Source organism: Heterocephalus glaber, unplaced genomic scaffold (assembly GCF_053883595.1).
Source record: "Heterocephalus glaber isolate CG9 unplaced genomic scaffold, H.glaber_assembly_v1.0 deba00000071, whole genome shotgun sequence".
Classification (NCBI taxonomy): domain Eukaryota; kingdom Metazoa; phylum Chordata; class Mammalia; order Rodentia; family Bathyergidae; genus Heterocephalus; species Heterocephalus glaber.
The window spans coordinates 18679632-18704276 of record NW_028258137.1 but is presented as its reverse complement, the minus strand read 5'-3'; the positions used below and the strand labels follow the sequence as shown (position 1 = coordinate 18704276).

Genomic DNA, 24645 nt, shown 5'->3' with positions numbered 1-24645 from the left:
AGAGCAAGAGGTAGTCAAGAAGAAATGGAAGCTGGTCCACCCGTGGAGGAGTTAGCCTTATGTGAGGCATAAATAGCTCATCTGTGGTAACAAGGAGGTATAGAATTTATGGATACAAATACAAATGAGTTGGTAGATTTAACAGTGGACATTTTCTCTGATTGACTCTGTTTTCCCAATGAAATAAGAGAGGTCAGCACCTGAGAAAAAAGAGGGAAAGAGATGGTGTCAGAGTTTGAGGAGAAAAGAGACATGAAATAATCCTCTAAGAGAATAAAAGAGTAAGTTGACCCAAGTAATATGAGGATTTCTGGGTAGTAGTAAGGGACCAAATAAGATATTAGCCATGAATTAAAGTGTGGAAGGTCAAAAACAGATGCACATTGTTCTCTAGCCATGTTCCTCTGCTGCCATGTGGAGCAATTCCTCAAGCATGTGGGCAGCTGGATTTATCAAGCAGAGGAAGAGAGAGAAAGAAAGAATCCATAGAGTTGAGGGTATGTACTAGGGAGTAGTTATTACTTGGACTCCAGGCTAGGTATTGATGAAAGTGAAATATGAAGGCATTGAAGGGCAGGATTATCTCCCAGCCTGTTTCCTCCACAGATCTGTATGCCACAACTCATTTCAACAGTGACCCTGCTCTGCTGGCCAATGTAGAACAACAGTTATCCAGCAACCTTGGTGATTTAACACCAGCACATGGTTCTTTACCAAACAACTCTGTCCTGGGAAACTCTCTTCAGACATTGCGGTTGCCTCCTGGGACTTCAGAAGACAGAGAGATTCTGACCAAGAGGTCATTAAGCCCATCGAGGAGAGGATTCAAGCGGAAGGACAATATCCTTGCCAATCTGAATCTAAAGCACGGTTTCCGAGATGGTATAGGCAGCGAGGCAAGTCTTGGCGTGTTTGTGTGTGTGCAAGAAACACATGAGGTTCAAGACTGGAATGGGGTTTTATTGAGGTTGGTGGAGGTTCAAAGGGATTTTCAGAGGCCAGTGGCTGATACTACCAGGCTAAAGCCTGTGATTCTCCTGCCCTTGGGAAAGCCATTTTCTCACTGCCACCACTTTCTCATTTCTATCACAGGGGGACTGTTACTGTTCTATTTCCAGAGGATAAACATGGTGGGAAAGTACATTGATAAGAAGTGGTCCACAAGAGTTTACCATCAGGAAGGAACACAAAAATTGCAGGCAGCTCAGAGTTGGCTGAAGATTAATCTCTTTAGCATCAACGTTTAGAATCTCATCATGTTTACTGTTTTTTCAGCCACAAATAACTTACCTAAAATAGCTCTTGTAAAAGCATTGCTTTACTTTTCTGTCTAGAAATTCAAATGTGTCTAATTTGTTTTCTAGAGTAGCAGCAAGCAGATACTTTTTTGTTTAGAAATTCAAATGCTTCTAGTTTTTTTTCTAGAGTAGCACCAAGCAGATGAATTAGATTTTCTAAGGAATTTTGAGCTGAAAGTGGCTCAGAGGATAAATGGAAAATTCAAGAACGATTCCCACATATACAAAATATCTCATTTGTACAAAATCATAGTGTGATGGCTTTTACACAATAGAACTTCAGTATTAATCAGTTCTTACTCATGTGTTTTGCCCCTGCTTTTGCATACATTTCTTGCAGAGAATGTCTTCTACTTCTCTTGTTTGTCAACTTTTCCCTAGGTCTTACTACTATCATGAAGCCTTCTCCTTAGTTAGAGGAACCACAGCTCTCAGGGCACCCTCTTCATCTGGGCCCATGATCCTTTGTTATATGAATCATTTATCAGTTGATCACTTATTGCCCTATAACAGTGATGGAGAACCTTTTAGACCTTTTAGTGATACAAACAGCCCACTTTGACACACATGCCATAGGTTCACCACCATTGCCCTATAAGGAAGCAAGATATTTTAGTCAAAAAGAGTTATTTTTTGTCACTTATGTTTTTAGGTGTTGGAAATCTTTTTGCACATTTGGGATAAGTTTCCAGTTGTTTTGTTGTTATTATTGGGGGTTATTTTCTGGGGAGCTATTTGGTTGGATTTTTGTTGTTTTGTTTTTTGCTTTTAACTCTTTAAATATTTCCTATTTAGTTTTCAGAACTTTGGAGAAAGTGGTTATAATTTTTGTGCACCAAAGGGGGCAGTCTTGTAATATTTTTACCCTTTGGTCCATTCGCAACCATGAATGCCAGTTTTATCAGACAAAAACACTAACTGTGGGTTAATGTATTAACAGTAACATTTAGAATATTTAGGAGGTCATACTACTAAGATATTCTAAGAAATTTTAACCTCTGTATTATGTTATATTGTTAAAATCTCAATGCACTTTTCTGGAGTATCTTAACTCCTATTTTTTTCTTCCTGTTATATATTATTTTCTTTATAGGGAAAGCTTTGAAAGAGCTATTTGAATAAAATATAAAATTTTTTTGGTATTAAGTATGGGACCCAGGGCCTTGTGAATAGTAGGCATACATTATTCCACTGAGTTATACCTCCAAATCCTAAATATAAATATAAAGGAAACATACTAATCTCTGAAAGATACATCAAAATTTTTCTAAAAAGAGGATTAAAATTTGAAAAATTAGGGCGAGAGATTTAGCTCAGTGGCACTGCATCTACCTTGCAAGTGCAAGGTCCTGAGCTAGATCTTTGGTACTGGAAAAAAAAACTGAAAAATTATTTTAAAATCCTATGATGCACAAAGTTAGACCATACATGAATTTGTGATTTAAAAATTTAATTTTTGGGCTGGGGATTTAGCTCAGTGGTTCCGGCGCCTGCCTCACAAGCACAAGGTCCTGAGTTCAATCCCCGGTACCGGAAAAAAAAAAACTTAAAAATTTAATTTTTTTTTTTTGTACCAGGGATCAAACTCAGGTCATTGTGCTTGCAAGGCAGGCAGTGGAATCACTGAGCTAAATCTCCGGTCCAAAAATTTAATTTTTGGCCAGGAGTGGTGGTGCATGCCTGTAATCCCAGCACTCAGAAGGCTGAGGCAGGAGGATCCCCACAAGTTTGAGGCCAACCTGGGCTGCATAGTGAGTTCAAGGCCAGCCTGAACCACATAGTGAGACCCTGTCTCAAAAAACAACAAAAAAAGATTTAATTTTGACCAACGAACTTCCAAGACACAAATTACAAATATACCTATGAAGTTAGTTGATCAAAATTAAATTATATTTTAGATTTTTTTAGAAGAATGTACATATAATCTTCCCAAAAACCATAAACCATAATTTGCTGAAAATTAAGACCTATGAAAAAGAACAAAATTATCTCAAAATTCATAGAAATTATCCCCAGCTTCATATGTTTCCAAGTTTCTCCATGACATTCACACAAAATTACAACCCACAAAAAACTCATGACAGTAAATACTCATTTTTGACAAGTTCCTATAAAGTCACATTGTGATATGACCAGACTTCCTATGATTTTCCTCCCCAATCAGATGTTAACTTTTTGTGGTACTATGGATTAGACCCAGAACTTTGCCCTGATCCTTATCTCTAAGCTGGCTGGCTTGATTTCTCTCTCTACCTTTCTTTCTCTCTTTCTTTCTTTCTTTCTTTCTTTCCTTCCTTCCTTCCTTCCTTTCCTTCTTTCTTTCTTTCTCAGAATATCAGAGTATATCACTAAGTCTCTATGTTGCCCAGGCAGGGCTTAACTTGTGATCCACTTGCTTCAGGCGTCCAGAGTGCTGGATTACAGGCCTGCACCACCATGCCCATAGGTTGTTAACTGCTTAAAGGACCCTATCATTTACCTCCTCATATGTTTACTCCATACTCAGTATTCAAGACACATGACCAATGCTCAGTGCAAATCTATTGAATAAATTTTTATCCCATTTGTAAGGCTTTTCCCTACAATCAGAGGCTACCTATGTAACTCAAATCATAAATGTCATTGTCTTTGGTGTTGTTTAATTAGCTAATTAATTTTTCACAATTTTTTCATCAAAAGGACTAGAGATTCAGAAATAATTTGGTTGTTTTTAATTTATATCATCTCTCTTGAAGTGTAAGAGACTCTATGGAAAAGATTGGTAGATTTGTATAATAAAATTCACAATTATGTAAATGTCAGGTCAGAATGAATAAAAGCAATTGCTAACTTTACTATATAGATCTATCTATAGCTTATCTATATGTACACAAAATATGATTCTTCCTAAATAATAAATTTAGTACTGAGTCCAACAATAACATTTAGCATTACATTTAGAATGTTATATATTAATATAATAGAAGCTTATTATGAGCTATAATTTTTTTATTAAATTACTTTCAATTTTACTTTATGACATATAGTATTTTTTAAATATTCTGCAGTTTAATCTTTCTATATTATGTAATATATTGAACCATAGATACAGTGTCAAACAGCACAGTTTTTTAATGTATTAAGATCCCTGCAGGGGCCCAGGATTTAGCTCATTGTTGCCACCGCCTGCCTCACAAGCGCAAGGTCCTGAGTTCGATCCCTAGTACCAAAAAATAAAAATAAATGAAAAACAAAAAAATCCCTGCAAAAAATCATGGTAGAAGATACCTTTGAAATTATCCTTGAATATCTTACATGTTTGCCTTGGGCATAAATAACATGCTTTTCACATCCAAACTGAAAAATAAAATCTTTCCTTTTTCTTTTTAAAAAAATATGAATGCTTTAAATGTCTGGATTCTTATGTCCCTTATTGTGTAAGAATGACAAATGGTTGGGTTGTTTTTTTTTTTCTTGAGCCTCTCTGTAGTGACCTGGGCAGTTTGCATGGTTTGCCAGGAAACCACAGTCCCCCGATCTCTGCCAGAACCCCCCATGTGGCCACTGTCCTCAGACAGCTCCTGGAGCTTGTGGATAAGCACTGGAGTGACTCTGGCTCCCTGCTCCTCAACAAGAAGTTCCTCGGTGAGTGGGCACATTCTCAGTTCCTGGAAGAGAGCCTGACCTTGCTTCAGCTCTGTACTCTAACAGCCACATAGTCCCCTTAACTTGCAAGGAAAGTTGTTTTCCTATCACTTACCAAAAACTTCTCAGAAACACCATAGTGAACAAATCTGCATGTATCTCACATTTGTCTTCCCTATTTTTGTACAAATTTTTTTCTTCCTTCCTGTGATTTGCCTGTGTGTGTGTAGTCTTTGGTAAGATATAGAGTGATCACACATGTAATATAGAATCTGATAAAGTCCTGCTGATAATTACAAAAAGATTTTATGATCCTTGGGAAAGTGTCAGTAATGAATGCAACAGATACTAGGTTTGACCATCAGAGTTCTGAGATGACCCTTGAAATGTTATGATTTGAAAAACTCAAATAAATGCATCACCTGGACTCCTTAGGGAGCACTTTTTAGAAACATGGGGAAAAGCAGTTTTTCAAAAGTCAGTTCCATGTGTTTATTTATTTTTAATGGAAGAAGAATTTAATGAACTTTTACTTGTTAGTAAAAGTTTAAGTAAAAACTAGAAACTTGTTTGAACTGGAAAAAATTTTTGTAAAAAAATCTGTAAGGTCTGAGTGCTTTCCTAACACAGGAGAGACCTTAAATTCAATCCCTAGCACCAAAAACAAACAAAGCAAAACAAAAAACACTAAAGGGACAAAGAGGAGATGATATTACAGCCCAGTTATCTTCCTTCCCACGTTCACCTATTGCTCCCATCCTGTAGGAAATTAGCCCCTGAAGCCACTAAACAGTGACTCAAGACTAACATACTCAGGGGGGCTGCTGCTGTTCTTCTACAGAGGATGTGGGATATAATTTCTCATCCCTCATAAGTGTTTCTTATACCCACTTAATAAGGAGATAATTAGCTGGTAGTTACTGACTAGGAAGTCTGTGTTTTAGGGTTTAAAATTGGCCCATGTGCCCAACCCGAATTTTTGGCAGGTCCTGCACAAGATTTGCTTCTGTCTTTGGTTGTCCCTGCTCCTCTGCAGCAGCGATGTCGCCCACATCCTGAAGACACTCCAAAAACTTTCCACAGGAGGGAGAGTGACCTGAAGGAGGCTGAGCAGCCCATCCCTAATGACATGGTATGGCTTCCTCCTTTTTCTTATTCTTCCTCCTGTACTAGAAAGAGACAGAGAAGCCAGACTAAGACAGCTCTGGCCCCTAAGACACTCCGGAGCCAAAATATGGAAAAGTCAGGCTGGACAAATCAAGAACACAGAACTTTCCAGAACAAGGATAGTTTGGAGTTTCTGCAGAGATGGTTCCCTCATCCTAGTCCTAATCTAAAAATTCTAAAGAAAGATATGAAATGGAAAGAAGAAGAGAAAGAGGAAGGGGAAGGGGAGGGGCTGGGGGAAGGGATGGGAAGAAGGAGAAGGAGAAGAAGAAGAAAGAAGAGGAAGAAGAAGGAAAAAAAACAGTCCTAGAGTGAAAATATTTAGGGTCATGTTCTTAGGTGTTAGGGTGTGGTTATGGCGTGGCCCTAATGAGGGAAAGCAAGTGTCTCTACCTCCGTTCATCTTCCTCCTTTCTGATGGTGTTGAGAGCACAGAAGCAGGGCCATGCTAGAGCATCAGGCTTCTGGCTCTGGGAGAGAAAGAAGGAGCTCAGTCCCGGGCTTTTCTCTCTTTGGTTAACACTAGAGGATTTTCAAACACCGAGTTCTAGAAACTAGATACTGTAGATGATTGCATATGCTCAGCACATGAATAACCCATAGGAAAGATCATGACTTCATGTGATAAATTTGTCTGCTGCACTTGAGTAGTTTTACCAATGAATTAAAAGTCTGGTGAGGGGTGGGGGATTTAGCTCAGTGGTGCCTCGCCTGCCTCGTAAGCACAAAGTCCTGAGTTTGATCCTGGGTACCAAAAAAAAGTAAAAGTCTAGTGAGAACATCACACAGATTTGACCTTCATTCAGTTTATCACCACCTAGAGAGGAAAAGTTCCTTCATCCTACACATGTACTTTTCAGGATTTCAGATTCTTAATGTACTGATGTTTTGTTTTCTGATCTAAAGGAAAGTTTAAAGCAAAAACTGGTCAGAGTGCTGGAGGAAAACCTCATTTTGTCAGAAAAAGTTCAGCAGTTGGAGGAAGGTGCAGCCACCTCAATTATGAGTGGGCACCAGTCCCATACTTACGGTAAGTGTGGGACTTCCCAAAACAACTGTCTATGCATGAACTGTTTAATAAGCTTCACCAACCATGGCTGCCTTTGGCTTACTTGGTTATTACTCATCCTGAGAATTCATGGAAATAGTCATCTTGCCTCAGAGCATTGTAATGCAGGTGGCTTGAGTTACCAGATGAAAGTCTTTGTCAGCAAAAACATGCAAATGTTATTATTGCCATTATTTTTGTTCTGTTTGATTTGGTTTGGCTTTTTGAGACAGGGTTTCATTGCATAGTTCAGGCTGGCCTTGAACTCACTATGTAACACATGCTGGCCTCGAATTCACAGCAAGCCTCCTGCCTCAGCCTTCCAAATGCTGATATTACAGGTGTGTGCCATCATGCCCAGCTCGCCATTATTTTTGAGAATACTTGCTTTTTGTGATTATAATAGTAGAATATATCCTCTATAGGAAGTTTGAAAAATATAAGCAAAATATAATCCTAAGATCTGGCAATATCTACCAGTAGTGTTTTGGTATATTTTCTTTCTTTTTTTTTTTTTTTTTTTTGGTACCAGGGATTGAACTCAGGTCCTTGTGCTTGTACAGCAGGCGGCGGAAACCACTGCGCTAAATCCCCAGCCCTGTTTTGGTATATTTTCTTCCAACTTACATCTGTACAAATATGATTAACTCAAAATTTAGAATTATGTCCTGGTTTTCACACAGTGTTTTTTGTTTTGTTTTGGTTTGGTTTTTTTGGTACCGGGGATCGAACTTGGGTCCTTGCGCTTGTGGAGCAGGCGACAAAACCACTGAGCTAAATCCCCGACCCTATGTCCTGGTTTTTAAGAAATAATTTACATATAACAAAATATTTACATTTTAAATTTGATCCTAATCAAAATACAAAACATTTCTATTTTTTTCTGAGAAAGTTTCCTCATACTCTTCTGTAATTGGTTTCCCTCACTCTTCAACCCAGCCAATCACAGTTCTGGTTTTTACATCCTAATGTTACTAATTTTTTTCCCCCTTTCCCTGACCTCCCTTCAACCCCTCCATCCCTCCCTATTTGCAAAGACTTTGTTTCCTTTTTTCATTTTTCTCGTATTAATTCCATTCCTTTCTTTCCTTTCCCCTACCCCTCCCACTTCTCCTCTTTGCCCCTTTTCTTCCTATTTCACATTATCTATTATACCTTTTAGTCCTTATTTACACTTTCAGTTTCTCACATAGAGAAACTATTCAGTATTTACACATCTGTGCCCTATTTATTTCACTTAAGAGTATCACCTCAATATGCATCCATTTAGCAATTTAATTTCTCATTTTTTATGGCTGAGTAGTACTCCATTTTATAAAAAACCCACATTTTCTTTATCCAGTCTCCAGTTGATGGGCATTAGGGCTGTTTCCATGTTTTAACTATTACAAACTGTGCTTCTATGAACATGGGTGCACATATATATCACTCTAGTATGATTCTCTTAATTCTTTGGGAAAAATACCCAGCAGGGGAATAGCTGGGTCAAATGGGACTTCCAGTCCTAAGTCTTTGAGGTATCTCCATACTGATTTCCACAGTGGTTGCACCAGTCTACACTCCCACCAGCAGTGGAGCAGGGCTGCTCTTTCCCCACAGCCCCGCCAGCATTTGTAATTGGTTGATTTCTTGATAGCAGCCATTCTTTCTGGGGTGAGGAGGAATCTCAGCATTGTTTTCATTTGCATCTCTCAAATGACCAGTGATAGTGAACATTTTTTTTCATGCGTTTATTTGTCATTTCTACTTCTTTGTGTGAAAAATGTCTGTTCATTTCAGATGCCCATTTTTGGATTGGGTCTTTAAATTTGGGAGGTCTGAATTTTTTAAGTTCTTTATAGAGTCAAGATAGTAGACCTTTGACTGAGGGACCACTGATGAAAATTTTTTCCCACATTGTGGGTTGTCTCTTCACATTGCTGGTGGTTTCTCTTGCTGTGCAGAAGCTTTTTAGTAAGAAGAGATCCTACTTGTTGATTGTGCTAGTTCATGGGCAACTGAGGTTTTGTTCATAAAATCTTTTCCTACACCAATGTCTTCAAAAGTTCTACCTAACCTCTGTTCCAACTGGTTCAGCATTTCTGTTTTAATATTTAGATCTTTAATCCATTTTGATTTTAGTTTAGTGCATGACGAGAGATATAGGTCTAGTTTTAGTCTTTGGCGAGTTGAAACCCAATTTCTCCAGCACCATTTATTAAAGAGGGCATCTTTCTTCCAGTGAGTGTGTTTGGCTCCTTTGTCAAAGATGAGGTGGCTGAGTGTGTCTGGAGTTGTTTCTGCATCTTCTAATCTGTTCCACTGGTCCTCAGGTCTGTTTCTTTGCCAGTACCATGCTATTTTTATCACAGTAGCTTTGTAGTATAGTTTCAAGTTGGGAGTTGTGATACCCCCTGCCATGTCTCTGTTACTTACAATTGTTTTTGCTATTCTGGGTCTCTTCTTGTTCCAAATGAATTTTTGGATTGTTTTCTCAAGGTCCATGAAGTATGCTGCTGGGATTTCAATTGGGATTGCATTGAATCTATATAGCAGTTTTGGAAGTATGGCCATTTTCACTATGTTGATCCTTCCTAACAAGGAGCAAGGGGTGTCTTTCCATTTTCTGAGATCATCTTCAATCTCTCTATTCAAAGTGCTATAGTTTTCAGAGAAGAAGTCTTTGATTTCTTTTGTTAGGTTGATTCCTAGGTATTTCAGTTTTTTGGATGCTATTGTGAAAGGAATTGTTTGCCCTATTTCTCTCTCAGTGAGTCTGTTGTTCATATAGAGGAAAGCTATTGATTTTTGTATGTTGACGTTGTATCTAGCTACTTTACTGACTTTGGTTATTAAGTATAGAAGACTTTTGGTGGAGTTCTTGGGGTCTTCTATAGAGAGTATCATATCATCTGCAAATAATGACAATTTGACTTCTTCATTTCCTATTTTTATTCCTTTTATTTCTTTCTCTTGTCTAATTGCTATGGCTAATGTTTCCAAAACTATATTGAACAAGAGTGGTGATAGTGGACATCCTTGTCTTGTTCCTGATTTTAGTGTGAAGGATTTCAGTTTTTGACCATTTAGTATGACATTGGCTGTTGGTTTTTCATAGATGGCTTTTATCAGATTGAGATAGAGACTGTCTATTCCAATTTTTTGTAGGGTTTTTATCATAAATGCATGTTGGATTTTGTCAAATGCTTTTTCTGCATCTATTGAGGTGATCATATGGTTTTTCTCTTTGGCTCTATTGATATAGTGTATTACATTTATTGATTTGTGTATGTTGAACCATCCCTGCATCCCTGGGATGAATCCCACTTGGTTAAGGGTGTATGATCTTCCTGATGATCTTCTGCGTTCTATTTGCCACCATCTTATTAAGGATTTTTGCATCTATGTTCATTAGTGAGATTGGCCTATAGTTCTCTTTTTCAGTTGGGTCTTTCTCTGCTTTGGAGATGAAGATGATACTTGCTTCCAGGAAAGAATTCAGAAGTACTGCTTCCCTTTCAATTTCATTGAAGAGTTTGAACAGTAGTGGCAGTAGTTCCTCTCTAAATGTCTTGTAGATTTCAGCGGTGAAGCCATCAGGACCCAGGCTTTTCTTTGTTGGTAAGTTTTTAATTACATTTTCAATTTCATTGATTGATATTGGGTTGTTTAGAATTTTTAGGTCTTCTTCGTTCAACTTTGGTAATTCATACGTATCTAGGAATCTGTCCATTTCTTCTGTGTTTCCCATCTTATTGGCGTATAGGTTCTCAAAGTACGTAATGATGATCCTCTGGATTTCTGCCGGGTCTGTTGCAATTTCATCCTTTTTATTCCTAATTGCATGGATTTGGGCCTTTTTTTTCCTTTTTCTAATAAGGTTGGCTAAGGGCTAAGGGCTAAGGGTTCAAACTCTTGAACAAATGAATTTAACAGATGTTTACAGAGTGTTCCACCCCACAAAATCAGAATACACATTCTTTTCAGCTGCACATGGGTTGCTCTCTAAAATAGACCACATACTTGCTCATAGAACATATTTAGGTAAGTGCAAAGGAATTGAAGTTATCCCCTGTATATTATCAGACCATAGTGCGATGAAATTGGAGATAAATAGCAAAAGAAACTGCAAAAATTTCATAAATACATGGAAATTGAACAACACACTTCTGAATAACCAATAGGTCACAGAGAAGATTAAAGAAGAAATCAGACAGTTCCTTCAATTAAATGACAATGACAATACAACATATCAGAATCTATGGGACACAATGAAAGCAGTCTTATGAGGGAAATTCATAGCAGTGAATACCCATATTAGGAAAACAGACTGAGCCCAATTAAACAACCTGATGCTGAACCTCAAGCTTCTAGAAAAAGAAGAGCAGGACAAACCCAAAGCCCATAGAAAGGGGGAAATTATAAAGATGAGGGCAGAAATCAATGCAATGGAGACTAAGAGAACAATACAAAAAAATCAATAAACCCAAGAGTTGGTTCTTCAAAAGAATAAACAAAATTGACAAACCCTAATGTTACTAATTTAATGGCATAGGCAAGTCCTACAATATCAAATAAATATACCATGTTTATCTCTCCAGTCTACTATATAATTTTTCCTGGTTGATATTATAAATAAAGCTTCCATTATTTATAATAAGGTTTATTATAAATATAATAATAGAGAAAATACAACTAATTCTAAAGAATTTATGAACATTCAAAAGAAAGACCTAAAGTGGAAGAAGTGACCCTAGAATGAAAATGCTTCTTTGAAGTCATCTTCTCTACTGGTTAAGCCAAGTCCTAATAGTTGTATTATGATAAATAATGCTATTATTAATATCTATACACTTAAATTTTTATGTACATTTCAGGCTGTCTTCATAGGAAATATTCCTAGAAGTATAATTGGTGGGTCAAAGGATATGGACATTTTTGAGACTTTTGTTACACATCCCCAAATCACTCCCAAGAAAGGTGGTTTCAACCTACACTCACATCACCACTGTGCTTGGATGCCCTTTTTCACTCCATCTTTGCAAACATTATTTTTAAAATTTTTCCATTGTATAAGTGAAAAAATAATATATCGTTTAAGTCTCAGTCTCTCTCCCTCTCTCTCTCTCCCTCTCTCTCTCTCTCTCTCTCTCTCTCTCTCTCTCTCTCTCTCTCTCTCTCTCTCCAGGGTCTCACTATTAGTTCAGAGGCGCCTTGAACACACTATACCCCAGGTTGGCCTCAACCTCAGTCGTAATCCGCCTACCTCAGCCTTCCAATTGCTAGAATTATAGGTGTCCACCACCATACCTGGATTAAGCCTTGATTCATACTGTATTATTATTAACATAGGCCATATTTTAGATACAGTCTGCTTTGCATTTTAAACCTCTAGCTCAGCTCTCCTGAGCAAATTATTGCTGAGATTTAGATTGATATGAGAGAATTAATTTGGAAGTATTGAATTTCCACTGTTAAATCTCAGTGCTGATACACACAAGCTTGAATAATCAAAAAACATTAGTCTACATTTACCTACTCTGAAAATAAGTCTTTGTCCACAAGATCCTTACTTTCAATCAGCCATAACAAGTATGACTGTTGCAGCCCTGTTTTCCACCTTCCAGAACCTTGCTGCTTGAAATGTGACCCACATTAGCATCACCTGAGAGCTTGTTAGGTAGCCTGTTGTACCTCTCATCAAACCTACTGGTTTTTTGACAAGATCCCCAGGAGATTTTTAAGCATATTAATGCTTAAGAAGCATTATTCTAGGGCTGCGATGTAGCTCAGTGGTACAGGACTTGCCTACCATATGTGAAACCTTGGGTTAAATTCCCAATAACACATACACACACACACCCAGTCAGAGAGAGAGAGCATTATTCTAGAAGACCATCTCCCTTAGGACCAGAGTTCCTGTGCTTTTACCTACCTCAATATTGCAGGCACTGGTAGCATATTTGGGAAAGTAGGTATGAATGTCTTGGCCACAAACTAAGTTTCTACAAGCCCTCATTGAGTTATTACTATGTGCTTGACACAGTTTTCACAAAGTATGTAGGTGTTTTCACAAAGGTATTTTCACAAAGTATGTGGGATGTGAAGGGCATACATTCACAAGCTGAAATGGAGAATACAGGAGCCTTAATACCTGTTGTCTGCCTGTGCTAAGTGAGGACATGTGTGTCACTGAATCCTCCTAGTGGTGCTGTGGAGCAGGGTTATTACCCCTAGTGAAACTCAGAAAGAACTGACATATGTGATAGTAAGTGGTTGAATTTTAATTCAGATCTGTTGCCAAACCCCACATTCTTGCCACTATAACTCCTGTCTTTGAGGAAGGGAGTGGTCAGTGGGATGTGACAGCAAGTGCGGTGGGGCCCTCAATTCTCAAGGCGTCATCTGAAGACTGTACTTAAGATCTGCTCAAAGACAAGTAGCTTATAATTCTGCTCACTTCTGACTCTGGCTCCTGTATCCTTTGTAGATGATATTCTACACAAAAACCAACAGCTGACCATGCAGGTGGCTTGCCTGAACCAGGAGCTTGCCCAGCTGAAAAAGGTGGAGGAGACGATTGCCCTTCTTCATGAAAGTCAGAGGTAGGAAAGGGTCTGGCTAGTGGGTTTCTAGAACAGATACTTACTTTGCTTTATCTCTCCTTTGCTTCACCTGGAAAGTTGATATATCTATACCCTTTGCAAATTAACTGCAGTGTATGTAGACCTCCTGTACCTGGCCACTTAGCTCAGGGATCAAACACTGCTCCTACAACTGCTTTCATACGCCAGGGACTAACCATCTTTGCTGGCATTCATGGGGCAACACCTCAATAATTAGTTTCTCACTGGATCTAGGAGGACCTTTATTTGGGCCAGCTAACTCTGGTCACCTTGTACCCTTAAAATCAGGCACCTAGCTCCTCTGGAAAATGCTTGTCTGTTATTGGTCACAGAAGATGCACCAAGAGCTCTCAGCAGAGAGTGGTAGGGAAACAATCCAAAGTATGTGGGCTCTTCACAGGTGCTCAGTAGCATCAAGCTCTTCACAGAAGAGTGCTCTTAGGATGCAAGCAGAAAAATATGGGGAGCCGGGACCTCCAGACCATTAACAATTCTAGGGAAGCCCTTGGTTTTTTTTTTGTTGTTTTTTTTTAGTTTTTTAGTACTGGGAAGTGAACTCAGGAGATTGCAATTGTGAGGCAGACATGGTGCCACTGAGCTAAATCCCTGGTCCCTTGAGATTTTGGTTTGCCAATCTACCTTTACTGGAATTTCCAATGACATTTAAATATAAGCAAGCATCTCATCCTTCAAACCTTCAGCCCCAACCGTCACCACTAATTTTTACTGGAACAGCTTCATCTTCAGAGGATTAGCTCCAGATCTCGACTAGGTAGCTTTTTTTAAAAATTTTTTCTTTACAATTATTTCAAGCATTACAAAAGTAAACAATAGCATGAAGGGATGGTTTGCAAACTTGGGTTTGTATCAGAATTACCTGAAAGACTTGTGAAAATGTAGATTGCTGGACTCCCCTCCCCGACCCCCACCTCTGACTCAGCAGTTTGTCTTGGGAACTGAAGATCTGCATTTCTAGTAAGCTCTCAGGTTCTGCTGATGATGCTGACCTTGAGGCCACACTGTGAGAACATTAGAATATCTCTCTTCAGGGATGCAGAGTCAAAATACTACATTTTAAATTAACTCAAAACAATTCTTCTGCCTGGCACAGTGGCACGTGTCTGTAATCCCAGCCCTCAGGAGGCTGAGGCAGGAGGATCACCACAAGTTCAAGGCCAGCCTGAACTACGTAGTGAGACTCTGTTTCACAAAACCAAAACCAAAACCAAAACAATTATTCTGTGTATTGTTGCGTTTTTTGGGGTTGTTTTGGTACCGGAGATCAAACTCGGGTCTTTGCCCTTGCGCAGAAGGCAGCGAAACCACTGAGCTAAATCCCCAGCCCTATTCTGTGTATTGTTAAACCATTAACTTGGTATATTGGCTCATTTGTTTCATTTTGCTCTTGGTTCTTAGTGAGTTGTACTATTTTTATTTAATCTTGTCTATATAATTATGTAAAAATGATTGCACTGTCCCAAAGTCAAATATAGTTCAGAAAAATCCAGCTCCCTTTTCTGTCTCTTCTATCTTTCCTTCTTTCCCACTAGCCTTCTGTTGTAGCTATTGTGTGCCCCCTTTATTATATAAAAGGATATTTGTTGCTTTAACATTTTATCTTGGAAATCAATCCACTGTGGTCTAAAGAGTTCTTTCTCATTCCTTTTTATAGCTGCATAGTACTCCATTGTATAATTGTATAGTTAAATTAGCCCTGTAGTAATGTCTATGGACGTTTAGGTTAACAGTATTTGGCTGTGAAAAATAGTACTATAGGGGCTGGAGATGTGGCTCAGTGGGACAGTGTGTGCTTAGTTCTGCAAGGCCCTGGGTTCAATCCCCAGCACCAAACAAAAACAAAATAGTACTATAATGAACAGCGTTATGTATACATCATTCTTTGCCAATATCCAGATGGCTTTTAACATTACATAGTAATGTAGAATCCGAGAACATAGTCATGGCTAGCACCATTAGTTGTAGAGAGCAGCATAGATTAGAAGTTATGATTTGGGGTAGAAATGAGGGGCCTGATCAGGAGCCAGTGTTTGAGTGTTTCTACTTACCTCATCACAAAAGTGCTTTGGAACATATAGAATAACCACTCTTTAAAATGTGAAATGTATTATCACTTCAGTCAGTCTGGAATGCAATCAAACAGTTGTAATGAAGACACTGTAGGTCAGTTTTTAAAATACCCACTCGTGAATTGGACAATTCTGTTGAAGGACATTATTTCATTTTTCATTTATCTTTAGCAAACCTTTCAGACCTGAAAGGCTTCTACTTTGCTTTTGTGATTTCATGCCTGTCTTTTTCCCCCCGGGCCTCAGATCCCTGGTGTTAACTAATGAGTATCTGCTGCAGCTGCTGAATAAAGAGCAAAAAGGTTATTCTGGGAAAGCACTCCTGCCCCCTGAGAAGAGTCATCATTTGGGGAGATCGTCGCCCTTTGGGAAAAGCACTCTGTCTTCCTCCTCACCAGTGGCACACGACACGGGTCAGTATCTAATACAGAGTGTCTCAGAAGCTGCCCCAGAGCCTAGTTTGTGGAGCTACCATTGAACACCTTCACAGCCGCCTCCTGTCCATGGAGGCCATTGACATCAGTGTGGTAGTGTTTACTCCCCAAGATTAAGAAAAATCTTATTCTGATTATATTGTATTTTCCTTTTTATTTCTCTGTTTATCTGCTCCCAGTGAGTCATTTTTTCCTTCTGCCTACACAAATTGTTGGCACTTAGTCCTAAGCATCATATCACACAGAAACATTTGACTGAAAATGTCAGAAAAGAAAAAACATTGGACACTTCCCTGCACTGTCATTTGAAACTATGTGGTAGAAAAAGAACTCTCAGGTGTCTTTTGTGTTAGAAGACATTTTAGAGACTATGAATTGATTCACTAAGTGTGTTTGGGGTTTTCCCCTGACACAGCAAAAAGGTGACAGTATCAGGCATCTGCTCTGGAGCAGCCCACAGTTTAATTAGGGAGAAAAGCACAGACTCATATGATGGAGCCTGAAGCTTGGAATTGGTACCAAACAGGTCTACACAGAAGCTCCAAGATGGGTGTGGTGGTATATGCCTGTAATCCTAGCACTGTGGGAGGCTGAAGCAGGAGGCTGCAAATTTGAGCCATGCCTGAGCAATTTAGAGTCTCAAAATTTTTTTTAAAATGAAAAAAAGCTTGGGATGTAGCTCAGTGAGAAGGCCCTGGGTTCAGGCCCCAATAACACACACCCACACACACACATACAGACACACATACACACACACACACACACACACACACACACACACACACACACACACAGAACGCTCCAAAGAAAAAGATTTGAGAGAGAAAGAGAGAGAGAGATCCAGTGGTGTGCAAGTCGAAGCTGGCAAAAGAGTAGGATGGTAACAGGGAGAGAGAAGCAGAACTTCCCAGGCCAGTGCAGAGTCTGAAGCCCCCAGAGGACTCCCAGGGCATAGATGAGGTGGGACATGTCATCATGAGAACAGGTAACTGGTGACCCTTTCTAGCCAATGTCAGGAAAATGTCCCCAGAGAACATTCAGCTGAGACTTGGAATAAGTAGATGGGCAGTACTAGTATAGTACTAGGCAAAGCATGAAGCCTAGGGCAAGAGCGGTGGGACAGACTTCAGAGAGAAGCAGTGCAGGCCAGGAATGGGGCAGGGACACAGTGATTTCAGGGAACCAAGGGGCTTGAGAGAAGGGAAGTGGGAGTGCAGCTCCTTGTAGATTTTCAGATGGGGTGGCAGAGGAGTTTGAGAGGCTTTGTGTGAAGCACAGACCACGGTGCTGTGGGGGCAGGGGAGGACCCAAGAGGAGCTGGACAGCAGAGAGGCAGCAAGAGCAGCCCACTGAGATGTGCGCCGGCTTGGCCTCAGCATCCATTCTGCACACAAATACCCTACATTTCTTTTTCTTTTCTTTTTTTTCAGTACAGGGGACTGAATCCAGGCCCTTTACACTGACCTACACCCCCAGCCCCCAGCCCCCGCCCCTTGAGATAGAGTCTTGCTAGGTAGCTAGGTTGCCCAGGCTGGGTTTAAACTTGCAATCCTTCTGCCTCAGCCTCAGAGGGCTAGGATTATAGGTGTGCACCACCATACCCAGCTATGCTGCATTTCTTAATCCCAACTGAACAGGAAAGATAATGCAAATGGTTTTAGGTAGGCTTCTGCTTCAGGTTTCTCCTAGGTAGCTGATGTTGCTGGAGAGTGCAGAAGGTGAAAGACTGTCCACCTATTCAATGTTACTTCACCTTCAGGACCACATCAGAGAGAGAGGAGGTGGGAGGATTAGACACTCAATTGTCCCCTGCCTCAGATGCTGTGCAGGAAAGGACACTTTTTGTCATGCAAATGAATCATAAGACCCCGACCTGTCTGAGTTACAGGACCTCTGGATTTTGTGTGTCTTCCCAAGAGGGCGCTGGACAGAGGAACCATGAGTGTCTTTGATCTGTGTGCTCTAGGCAGCTGGTGTGAGAAATGACAGTGAGAACAACCTCCCTGACCTACCCTGCCTCTCTCCTCAGCCTGTCCTTGTCCCTTTGAGAGACCTCCAAAGAGCCTTTTTTTTTTCCTGGTACTGGGGATCAAACTCAGGATCTTGTACTTGCCAGGCTGGTTCAGTGCCACTGAGCTAAATCCCCAGCCTGCCAAAGTTTTGCCTAAATATTGACTGGTGGCCTCAAAACCTTGAGTTGTCACATTTCAGGGATGAGGCAGCCTTCTAAGCAGACCTACTGGGCAGATCATCAAGGGGTGCAGGGATAACCCACTTCTTCCTACTGCCCCAGCCCTTCCTGCTTCTAGTGTGAACATCTGATAATGGCAGCCCCGAAATGTGCTCTCAGAGCACCCCTAGGTAGGAGTAAAGAGCCTAACCCAGCCAGAATCACCTTCCCCGCCTTTTCCCTTTGTCACCCTAAGTGGCTGGCACTGGCCCAGGCCAGCTCCTCTTCAGTTCTGATTTTCCCTGTGTGGCTCTTAGTCCTGAAGGTAAGGGTAGGGAAATGGCAAAGAGTTGTCACCCTGTGGGGCTAACTGGACCCAACACAGGACACAGAAGACCCCTGAAGTGAAAAAAATAAAGTAAAAGAGGGCCAGGGACGTGGCTCAGTGGCACCATGGCTTCCTGGCAAATGCAAGATCTTGATTTTGATCCCCAGTACCAGGGAAAAAAAAAAAAAAGGAAAAGAGTTCTTCACCTCAGCCTGGCACTAGCAGGAGAGAGAAGATAAGTTTGGGGTAGAAATGGTCCTCAGGGAAGTTCTGAGCTGGGGCGGGGGCAGGACCACTCTGACAGGCTTGGGCTTCCCACTGTGTATAGTTTTAGTGCTCCATCCCACAAATCTTAGCCATCCTTCCCTGCCAACCTGGCTTTACTAGTGAGAGTACCCAAGGCTTTGGGCCACCAGGAGGCTTAGGGGAGAAGCACACAGCTGGAGCAGCAGTGGTGTTGGCCATTGGCTGCCATGCACCAGATTCTGCCAGACCCTTTTGGTCTCTAAGGGCCTTTCTGGCCCGTGGTGGGCCTTGATCTCAGACTCCATATGGGTTTTTAAGAACAGGAGGCTTTATTCCCACAGAGTTTGGGGGTTCAGCCTGTTCTGTCTCTGGGTTCCTCCAAGCCACACAACCAGTTCCAGGAATGGACAAGTCACTGCTCTCCTCCAGATTGTGGGCCCCTTCCCCTGCCATCCACAGGTGGGAACTTGGCCCGGTCTAGACAGGTAAACTTGGTTCATGATAAGGATCTGTCAGTAAGCGAAAGCCACAAGGTGAGAGTCTCTCTCTCTCTCTCTCTCTCTCTCTCTCTCTCTCTCTCTCTCTCCCTCCCTCCCTCCTCTCCTCTCTCTCTCCTCTCTCTCTCCTCTCTCTCTCCTCTCTCTCTCCTCTCTCTCTCCTCTCTCTCTCCTCTCTCTCTCTGCTTTCAATTCAGATTCCCCAAGGCTAGGAGGATCACTCTTCTGCTGGTGGGCAAGGCAGAGCTCTCTGAACTCCTTAGCCTCCCAAGCGCCCAGGGAGGAGCCTGCTGCCCCAGCTGGGAGGGTGGGCTTCTGCTTCCCACCTGACCTCTTCTGTCCAAGCCACCCTCTTTTTCTATACGTCTCATCCTAAGTGGTTAGGCCCAAGGCCTAACCTCAGTTGCCCTTCTTTACCTTGTATCAGGGTCAGGAAAGAGGGTGAGTATTCATGAATGTGTGTCTTTGAAGCCTTTTCTGGAACCCTTGGGAGCTACCCTCTGCTGATTAGGTCCTAGGTCCCATTAGTTCCCTTGTCATAGCAGAATGGAAGTTGGCACCAAAGCCTCAGGCTTGGAAATAGCTCTGGCCCAACACCCAGGGCCTCAGAGAGAGGATCTGCAAACTCCCAAAAGCCCTGAGGACCAATGAGGCACTACCCGCCTCACCTGGGTGGTGAACGTACAGTCCCCTGGCCACCAACGTGACCAGCACAATGTGCCAGGCTGTCACTGGCCATCCAGCCCCACTTTTGCAAATCAGTGTTGAGGCTCACTGTACTAGGAAAGCCTGGCCTGGAGGCAAGAGGCATGGTCCAGCTTCCTATGCAGAAACCCCTTCCCTTTCTGGGCCTTGGTTTCCTCAGCTATAAAATGAGGGAGTTGATCTGGGTATGGTGGCACACACCATAATCCCAGCACTTGGGAGTCTGAGGCAAAAGGATCACTGGGAGTTCAAGGCCAGCCTGAACTACATAGCGAGACCCCATCTCAAAAACCAAAAAATAAAAAAAAATTTTAAAGAGTTGAACTATGTACTCTCTCAGGTTCCTCTTGGTCCTGAGTTTTCTGAGGTTCTTGGCTTGGTAGCCCTCTGTTGGCAGGCTTAGAGCTAGGCCTGGCACTGAGGTCTATGCTAAGGCGTGGCCCAGGCCAAGTCGCTGTCTCATCCTCCTGCTGTTGTGCAGAGAGACAGGCTATGACATCAGGCTCCAGGTCAGGGCCCAGTTTAAAGTCTTTGCATTTCTCTCAGGGGCATCTCGAGCGGTCTAGCTCTGCACTAATGGAAGAGGACTCGTGTGCCTTTCTTTCCAGGCAGGGTAGCCAGTGGAATGGGGGGGAGATCAGCAGGGAGTGATGGTACTGAAGGGAGCACTGAGATGTGACCGTCATTACCCAACCGGGCCATACTGGTACAAAAGGTGTCTTTATTGAGGTCTGGGAACAAATTAGGCACTTGGCCAGAGCAGCAGCTTAAATATGAGGCAAGCAGGCAGGGATCAGCCATGCCTGGGTCAGGCTGGGGTGGTGAGGCTATAGGCACAGACTGTTCCCAGACAGAGAGGAGTCCAGGAGGCAGGAGAAGGAGGAAGGGGATGCAGAGAAGTCTGGGTCAGAGGCCTGGTGGGCTAGCTGGCCCTGTGGGGCTGGGCAGGAAGCGCTGGGTGGCAGATCCAGCAGGGAAGAAACCAGGCTTTCTTGCTCCACGTACCCCATAAGCCCAGGCCTGAGCCCCTGGCAGGGGCAGCTGCACTGGGGCCTTCCCAGGCCTCACTTCTTCACCTTAGCATCATAGGTGCCTGCATTCTTGTAGGCGCTCACATAGCCACTGTCGTCCAGGATGTCCTGCCGTCCGGCAATGCCCTTGCCCTTGCCGCTCTCATCGAAGCGCTCTTTGTGGGAGCCAGTGTACTTGCTAGTGTCAGTCAGCCGTTCCACAGCACCCCCTGTTTTTGCTTTCTGTTTGGACAGAGTTCCCCCAGAGGTTCTCGGTAAGGGAGCTTGGCCCCTTCCCACCCCCAGTGAAAATTCCCCACAACCCCTCAGTGGCCAACAGAGCCTAGCAGGGCACTTACAGTGACGCCCAAGTTGGCTGGTTCCTTGCCTGCCACCAGCTGGCAGATAGCATCGAAGGCCTCCTCCTTGCTCTTTCCCTTGAATCGCTTGGGGGCCAGCTCTTCCAGGGCCTTCTTGAACTCCTCATAGTTGATGACACGAGCTGACTTCCCCCTGCCAGGCACATGGGCATGATGAGTGTTCTCTCTTCTCGTGTCCTCCCTGGTTCTAGCCCCAACACCCCACCCTCTGGGAACATGAGAATCAAGGGCTGCCTAGGGCTCACTTGACTTTGGAGAAGACGATGTCAACATCGGTCCCTGTCACAGCCTTTCCATCAGCCACCTTGCAGTCCTTGCACAGCTTGGCCCAGTTCTTGCCATTCATCTCTTGTCCGCTTGCCTTGGGGTCGCCATGAATGGCAAACTTTCGGAAGCTCTCCTGCAGCCCAGCTACATCTGTGCTCTCTGCCATGCCAACCTGTGGGGACCCACCTTGGTCACTTCCTAGCCAACCTCCCTGCCGCCCAAAGCCCAAAACATCCTTGCCTCCACCTCAAGACCAGCAGGGCCTGAGTTGGCAGCACTTCTGCTACAGACCCTCAGATTCGGTGTTAGGGCTGCCTGGGGAGAGGCGGGAGTGCTGAGTATCTGCCAGGACCCCAGACCCTGTACAAGAGCCCTGAGAGGAAATGTCTTGTCATTTAGTGCCAGCCCTGGCTCCGAGTAGATCTTTGAAGATGAAATCACGATGCCCACACCAGGCTAGAAACAGAGTGGCACTGTCCACAAAGACTATGAGGGCAGCAGCTGGGACATGGCTTTGTCTGGCCCTGGCACAAGGCCTGCTTGGGTAGAAGTGAGGGTGGCAGAACAGGCCCCCCTCCCTGGAAGCTCTATGCCAAGCTGAGTCAGGGCCAGGGTGCTGACTGGGCAGGTATTTAGCAAGGACAGTGTCTCTGTAAGGGTCATAAAGACCCAGCAAGACCTAAGCCAGGCCTGAGAAGGGAGACAGCACAGGCAGCAGTGCATGCCTTAGGCAGGGGTGCAGCTGGCCCAGCCGGGACCTTGTTACTATTTGCTGTTAAACAAAAACATGAGGGGAGCGGGAGCTTGGGGCTGGCCTGGCCACAGTTTGTGAAGCCTGGAGACAGTTGCTAAGGGAGGGTGGTGCTGCTTGGAGAATGTTGCTAAGGGCAAGATGGTGTCAGGGCGGCTCAGAGAGAAGCTCCCAGTGCTGCTGGGCTGGGCTGGGCTGGGCTGGGGAGCAGGGGCCCACGGGTGGAGCACACAGCACTCCCTGTGCCTACGGCACAACCATGGCTTTCTGGCCCCTTGCCACCCATTGGGTCTGTAGCCTCCCAGTCTATGGAGTTTAGGAGGAGCAGGAGATCTGGGGTAGCCTTGGTGGAGGTTGTACAGTAAGTAATCAGCCCCAAGAGGCAGGCTGGCAAGTGGGACCATGGCCTTGGCACTGTGATCTTCCACTGAAGCCAGGTCCCTCTGTCTACACCTCAGCCCTCCACTGAGGTCCCCTACCACACCCTGAACATGGCCACATGAGTCCACATTCACACAACCTATATGCACACAGCCCCAGCCCTCCATGCCCTCGGCCTTGTACCCCTGGCCACACACACAGGCCTGCACTGCAGCTCCCTTGTCCACACCCACAGCCTTGGGCCTAAGGGCCTGACCCTTCCCTCAGCTTCCACCCCAACAGGCTTTAGCAGACCCACACTGAGATCCTCAGTAATACTCTCCGTAATACCCTGCCCAAAAGTGTCCCTCACCCATAGGCCTCCAGTGCAGTCCCTTGACCACACCCTCAGCCAGGAGCACAGCCTGGTACTGGGGGCTCCCTGAGCACACACCTGCAACCCACTGCAGCCTCCCCATCCACACTCTGCAGCCCTTACTGAAACCCCCTAGCCAGACCCAGCAATGCAGGCCCTCACATAACTGAAACCCTTATCATGGCCTGACCACACCCTCAGCACCTCACTTTGTACCACACCCTCTGACCACACTCAGCCCTGTACTGAAGCACCCCAGTACTCAACCTGCATTCTGATATTTCTGGACCCAGTGACCCGTGCCACCACTGCAGCCTCCTGACCACACCCTCGGTCTCAGCCACCATCTTTATTGGTGCCTCTTATAGGAAAGCCTCTAGTGACCACAGCCTGGGCCCCTGCCCAGCTCCCCCCTCTTCCTGTACCACTGGCTTTGACGCTAAGAGCCCCTTCCTGGTGACCACACTGATCCATCTCTAAGTTTCAGGGTCTTCTGTGAGACCACAGTCCTAGTTGGCACTGCACTCCCATTTTCTCTCCCTAGGTGATATCTCCCACCAAGGGCCCAATGCCCTGTACTCAGTTTACTAAACATAGTATTGTTCAGGGGAGCTTGGGTACCACAGGATGCTTGTCTCAAGGGGCTGGGAGACTCCTGGGTCCAGTGCTCACTCCTGTCTGTGGAAAGACGGATTCTTGGTTATTTCTCGGCTGTTCAGGTGGAACAGAGTCACGAGTAGCCCAGGAGGTCTGCAGGCCAGGGATGGAGCAACCGCGCCCATAAACCAAGGCCACCCGTCCCCTCCTGCAGGGACAGCTGGAGTCATCAATCAACTGAGCAGGGAGGTGGGGGCTGGGGAATAGGGTGGAATGCTTGGGGCGGCCGGCCGTAGGGCCGATTCAGCTTGTGTCCTCGGCTCTGCACCATCCGGGGTTGGGACCCCTTTCAAATCGCTCCCGCCCACCCCTCTTTGTGCAGGGTACTGATCAGGGTGGTCGGCGTCCGGGTCTCCTACCGGCTTCAATCTCTTGGCTGCTCCTGCAGCCCGCGTTCAGATGGACAGAAAGACACAGGAACAGACCGATGGATGCGGGAGACCAGGCGGCTCCGCAGCTCCGCTCCCTGCCGGCTCCGGGGCGGGACTGCAGCCGGGGCGGCTCCGCAGTATTATCCCCTGTTTCTCGGTCTCTATAGAGACGGCGAGTCCCGCCTCCGAGGCTGTCTCTGCGGGAGAGTGACCAAGGTCACGATGGCCCCGCCCACCATGCCCCGCCCCCGAGCCATGGAGCTC

At 43.9% G+C, this 24645-nt stretch overlaps 2 protein-coding genes across 8 annotated transcripts in view; one reads left to right on the top strand and one right to left on the bottom strand.

The window, feature by feature from the left end:
- Positions 1–16397, top strand: part of Lrrc36 (leucine rich repeat containing 36) — a 59822-nt gene extending 43425 nt beyond the window's left edge. For 4 of the 7 annotated variants that reach the window (XM_013071653.3, XM_021256876.2, XM_087205202.1 and 1 more), the window contains 6 exons: positions 607–896; positions 4757–4922; positions 5909–6054; positions 6996–7119; positions 13607–13721; positions 16076–16397. In XM_013071653.3, coding sequence (XP_012927107.3) covers positions 607–896; positions 4757–4922; positions 5909–6054; positions 6996–7119; positions 13607–13721; positions 16076–16307 — 1073 coding nt within the window. In that variant the 3' untranslated portion in view covers positions 16308–16397. Of the gene's footprint in view, positions 1–606; positions 897–4756; positions 4923–5908; positions 6055–6995; positions 7120–10560; positions 10738–13606; positions 13722–16075 lie in introns of those variants that run through there. The other 3 variants (XM_087205189.1, XM_087205193.1, XR_002394331.2) reach the window with 3 other exon arrangements.
- Positions 16398–20910: 4513 nt separating this feature from the next.
- On the bottom strand, positions 20911–24557 carry Tppp3 (tubulin polymerization promoting protein family member 3). Its single transcript, XM_004843037.4, has 4 exons — positions 24370–24557; positions 21845–22038; positions 21579–21732; positions 20911–21462 (listed from the first exon to the last, which is right to left on the bottom strand). Exons 2-4 carry the CDS (start codon positions 22030–22032, stop codon positions 21274–21276), a joined length of 531 nt encoding a protein of 176 aa, XP_004843094.1. The 5' UTR covers positions 22033–22038; positions 24370–24557; the 3' UTR covers positions 20911–21273.
- Between the last annotated feature and the right edge of the window lie 88 nt (positions 24558–24645).

Excerpts from the sequence above, each read along its gene's own strand:
- Tppp3 (XM_004843037.4), bottom strand. The coding sequence starts at position 22,032 with ATGGCAGAGAGCACAGATGTAGCTGGGCTGCAGGAGAGCTTCCGAAAG. Across the intron at positions 21,733-21,844 it reads ATCGTCTTCTCCAAAGTCAA|GGGGAAGTCAGCTCGTGTCA; the intron begins GTGAGCCCTAGG and ends TGTGCCTGGCAG. Across the intron at positions 21,463-21,578 it reads CAGCCAACTTGGGCGTCACT|AAAGCAAAAACAGGGGGTGC; the intron begins GTAAGTGCCCTG and ends CTGTCCAAACAG.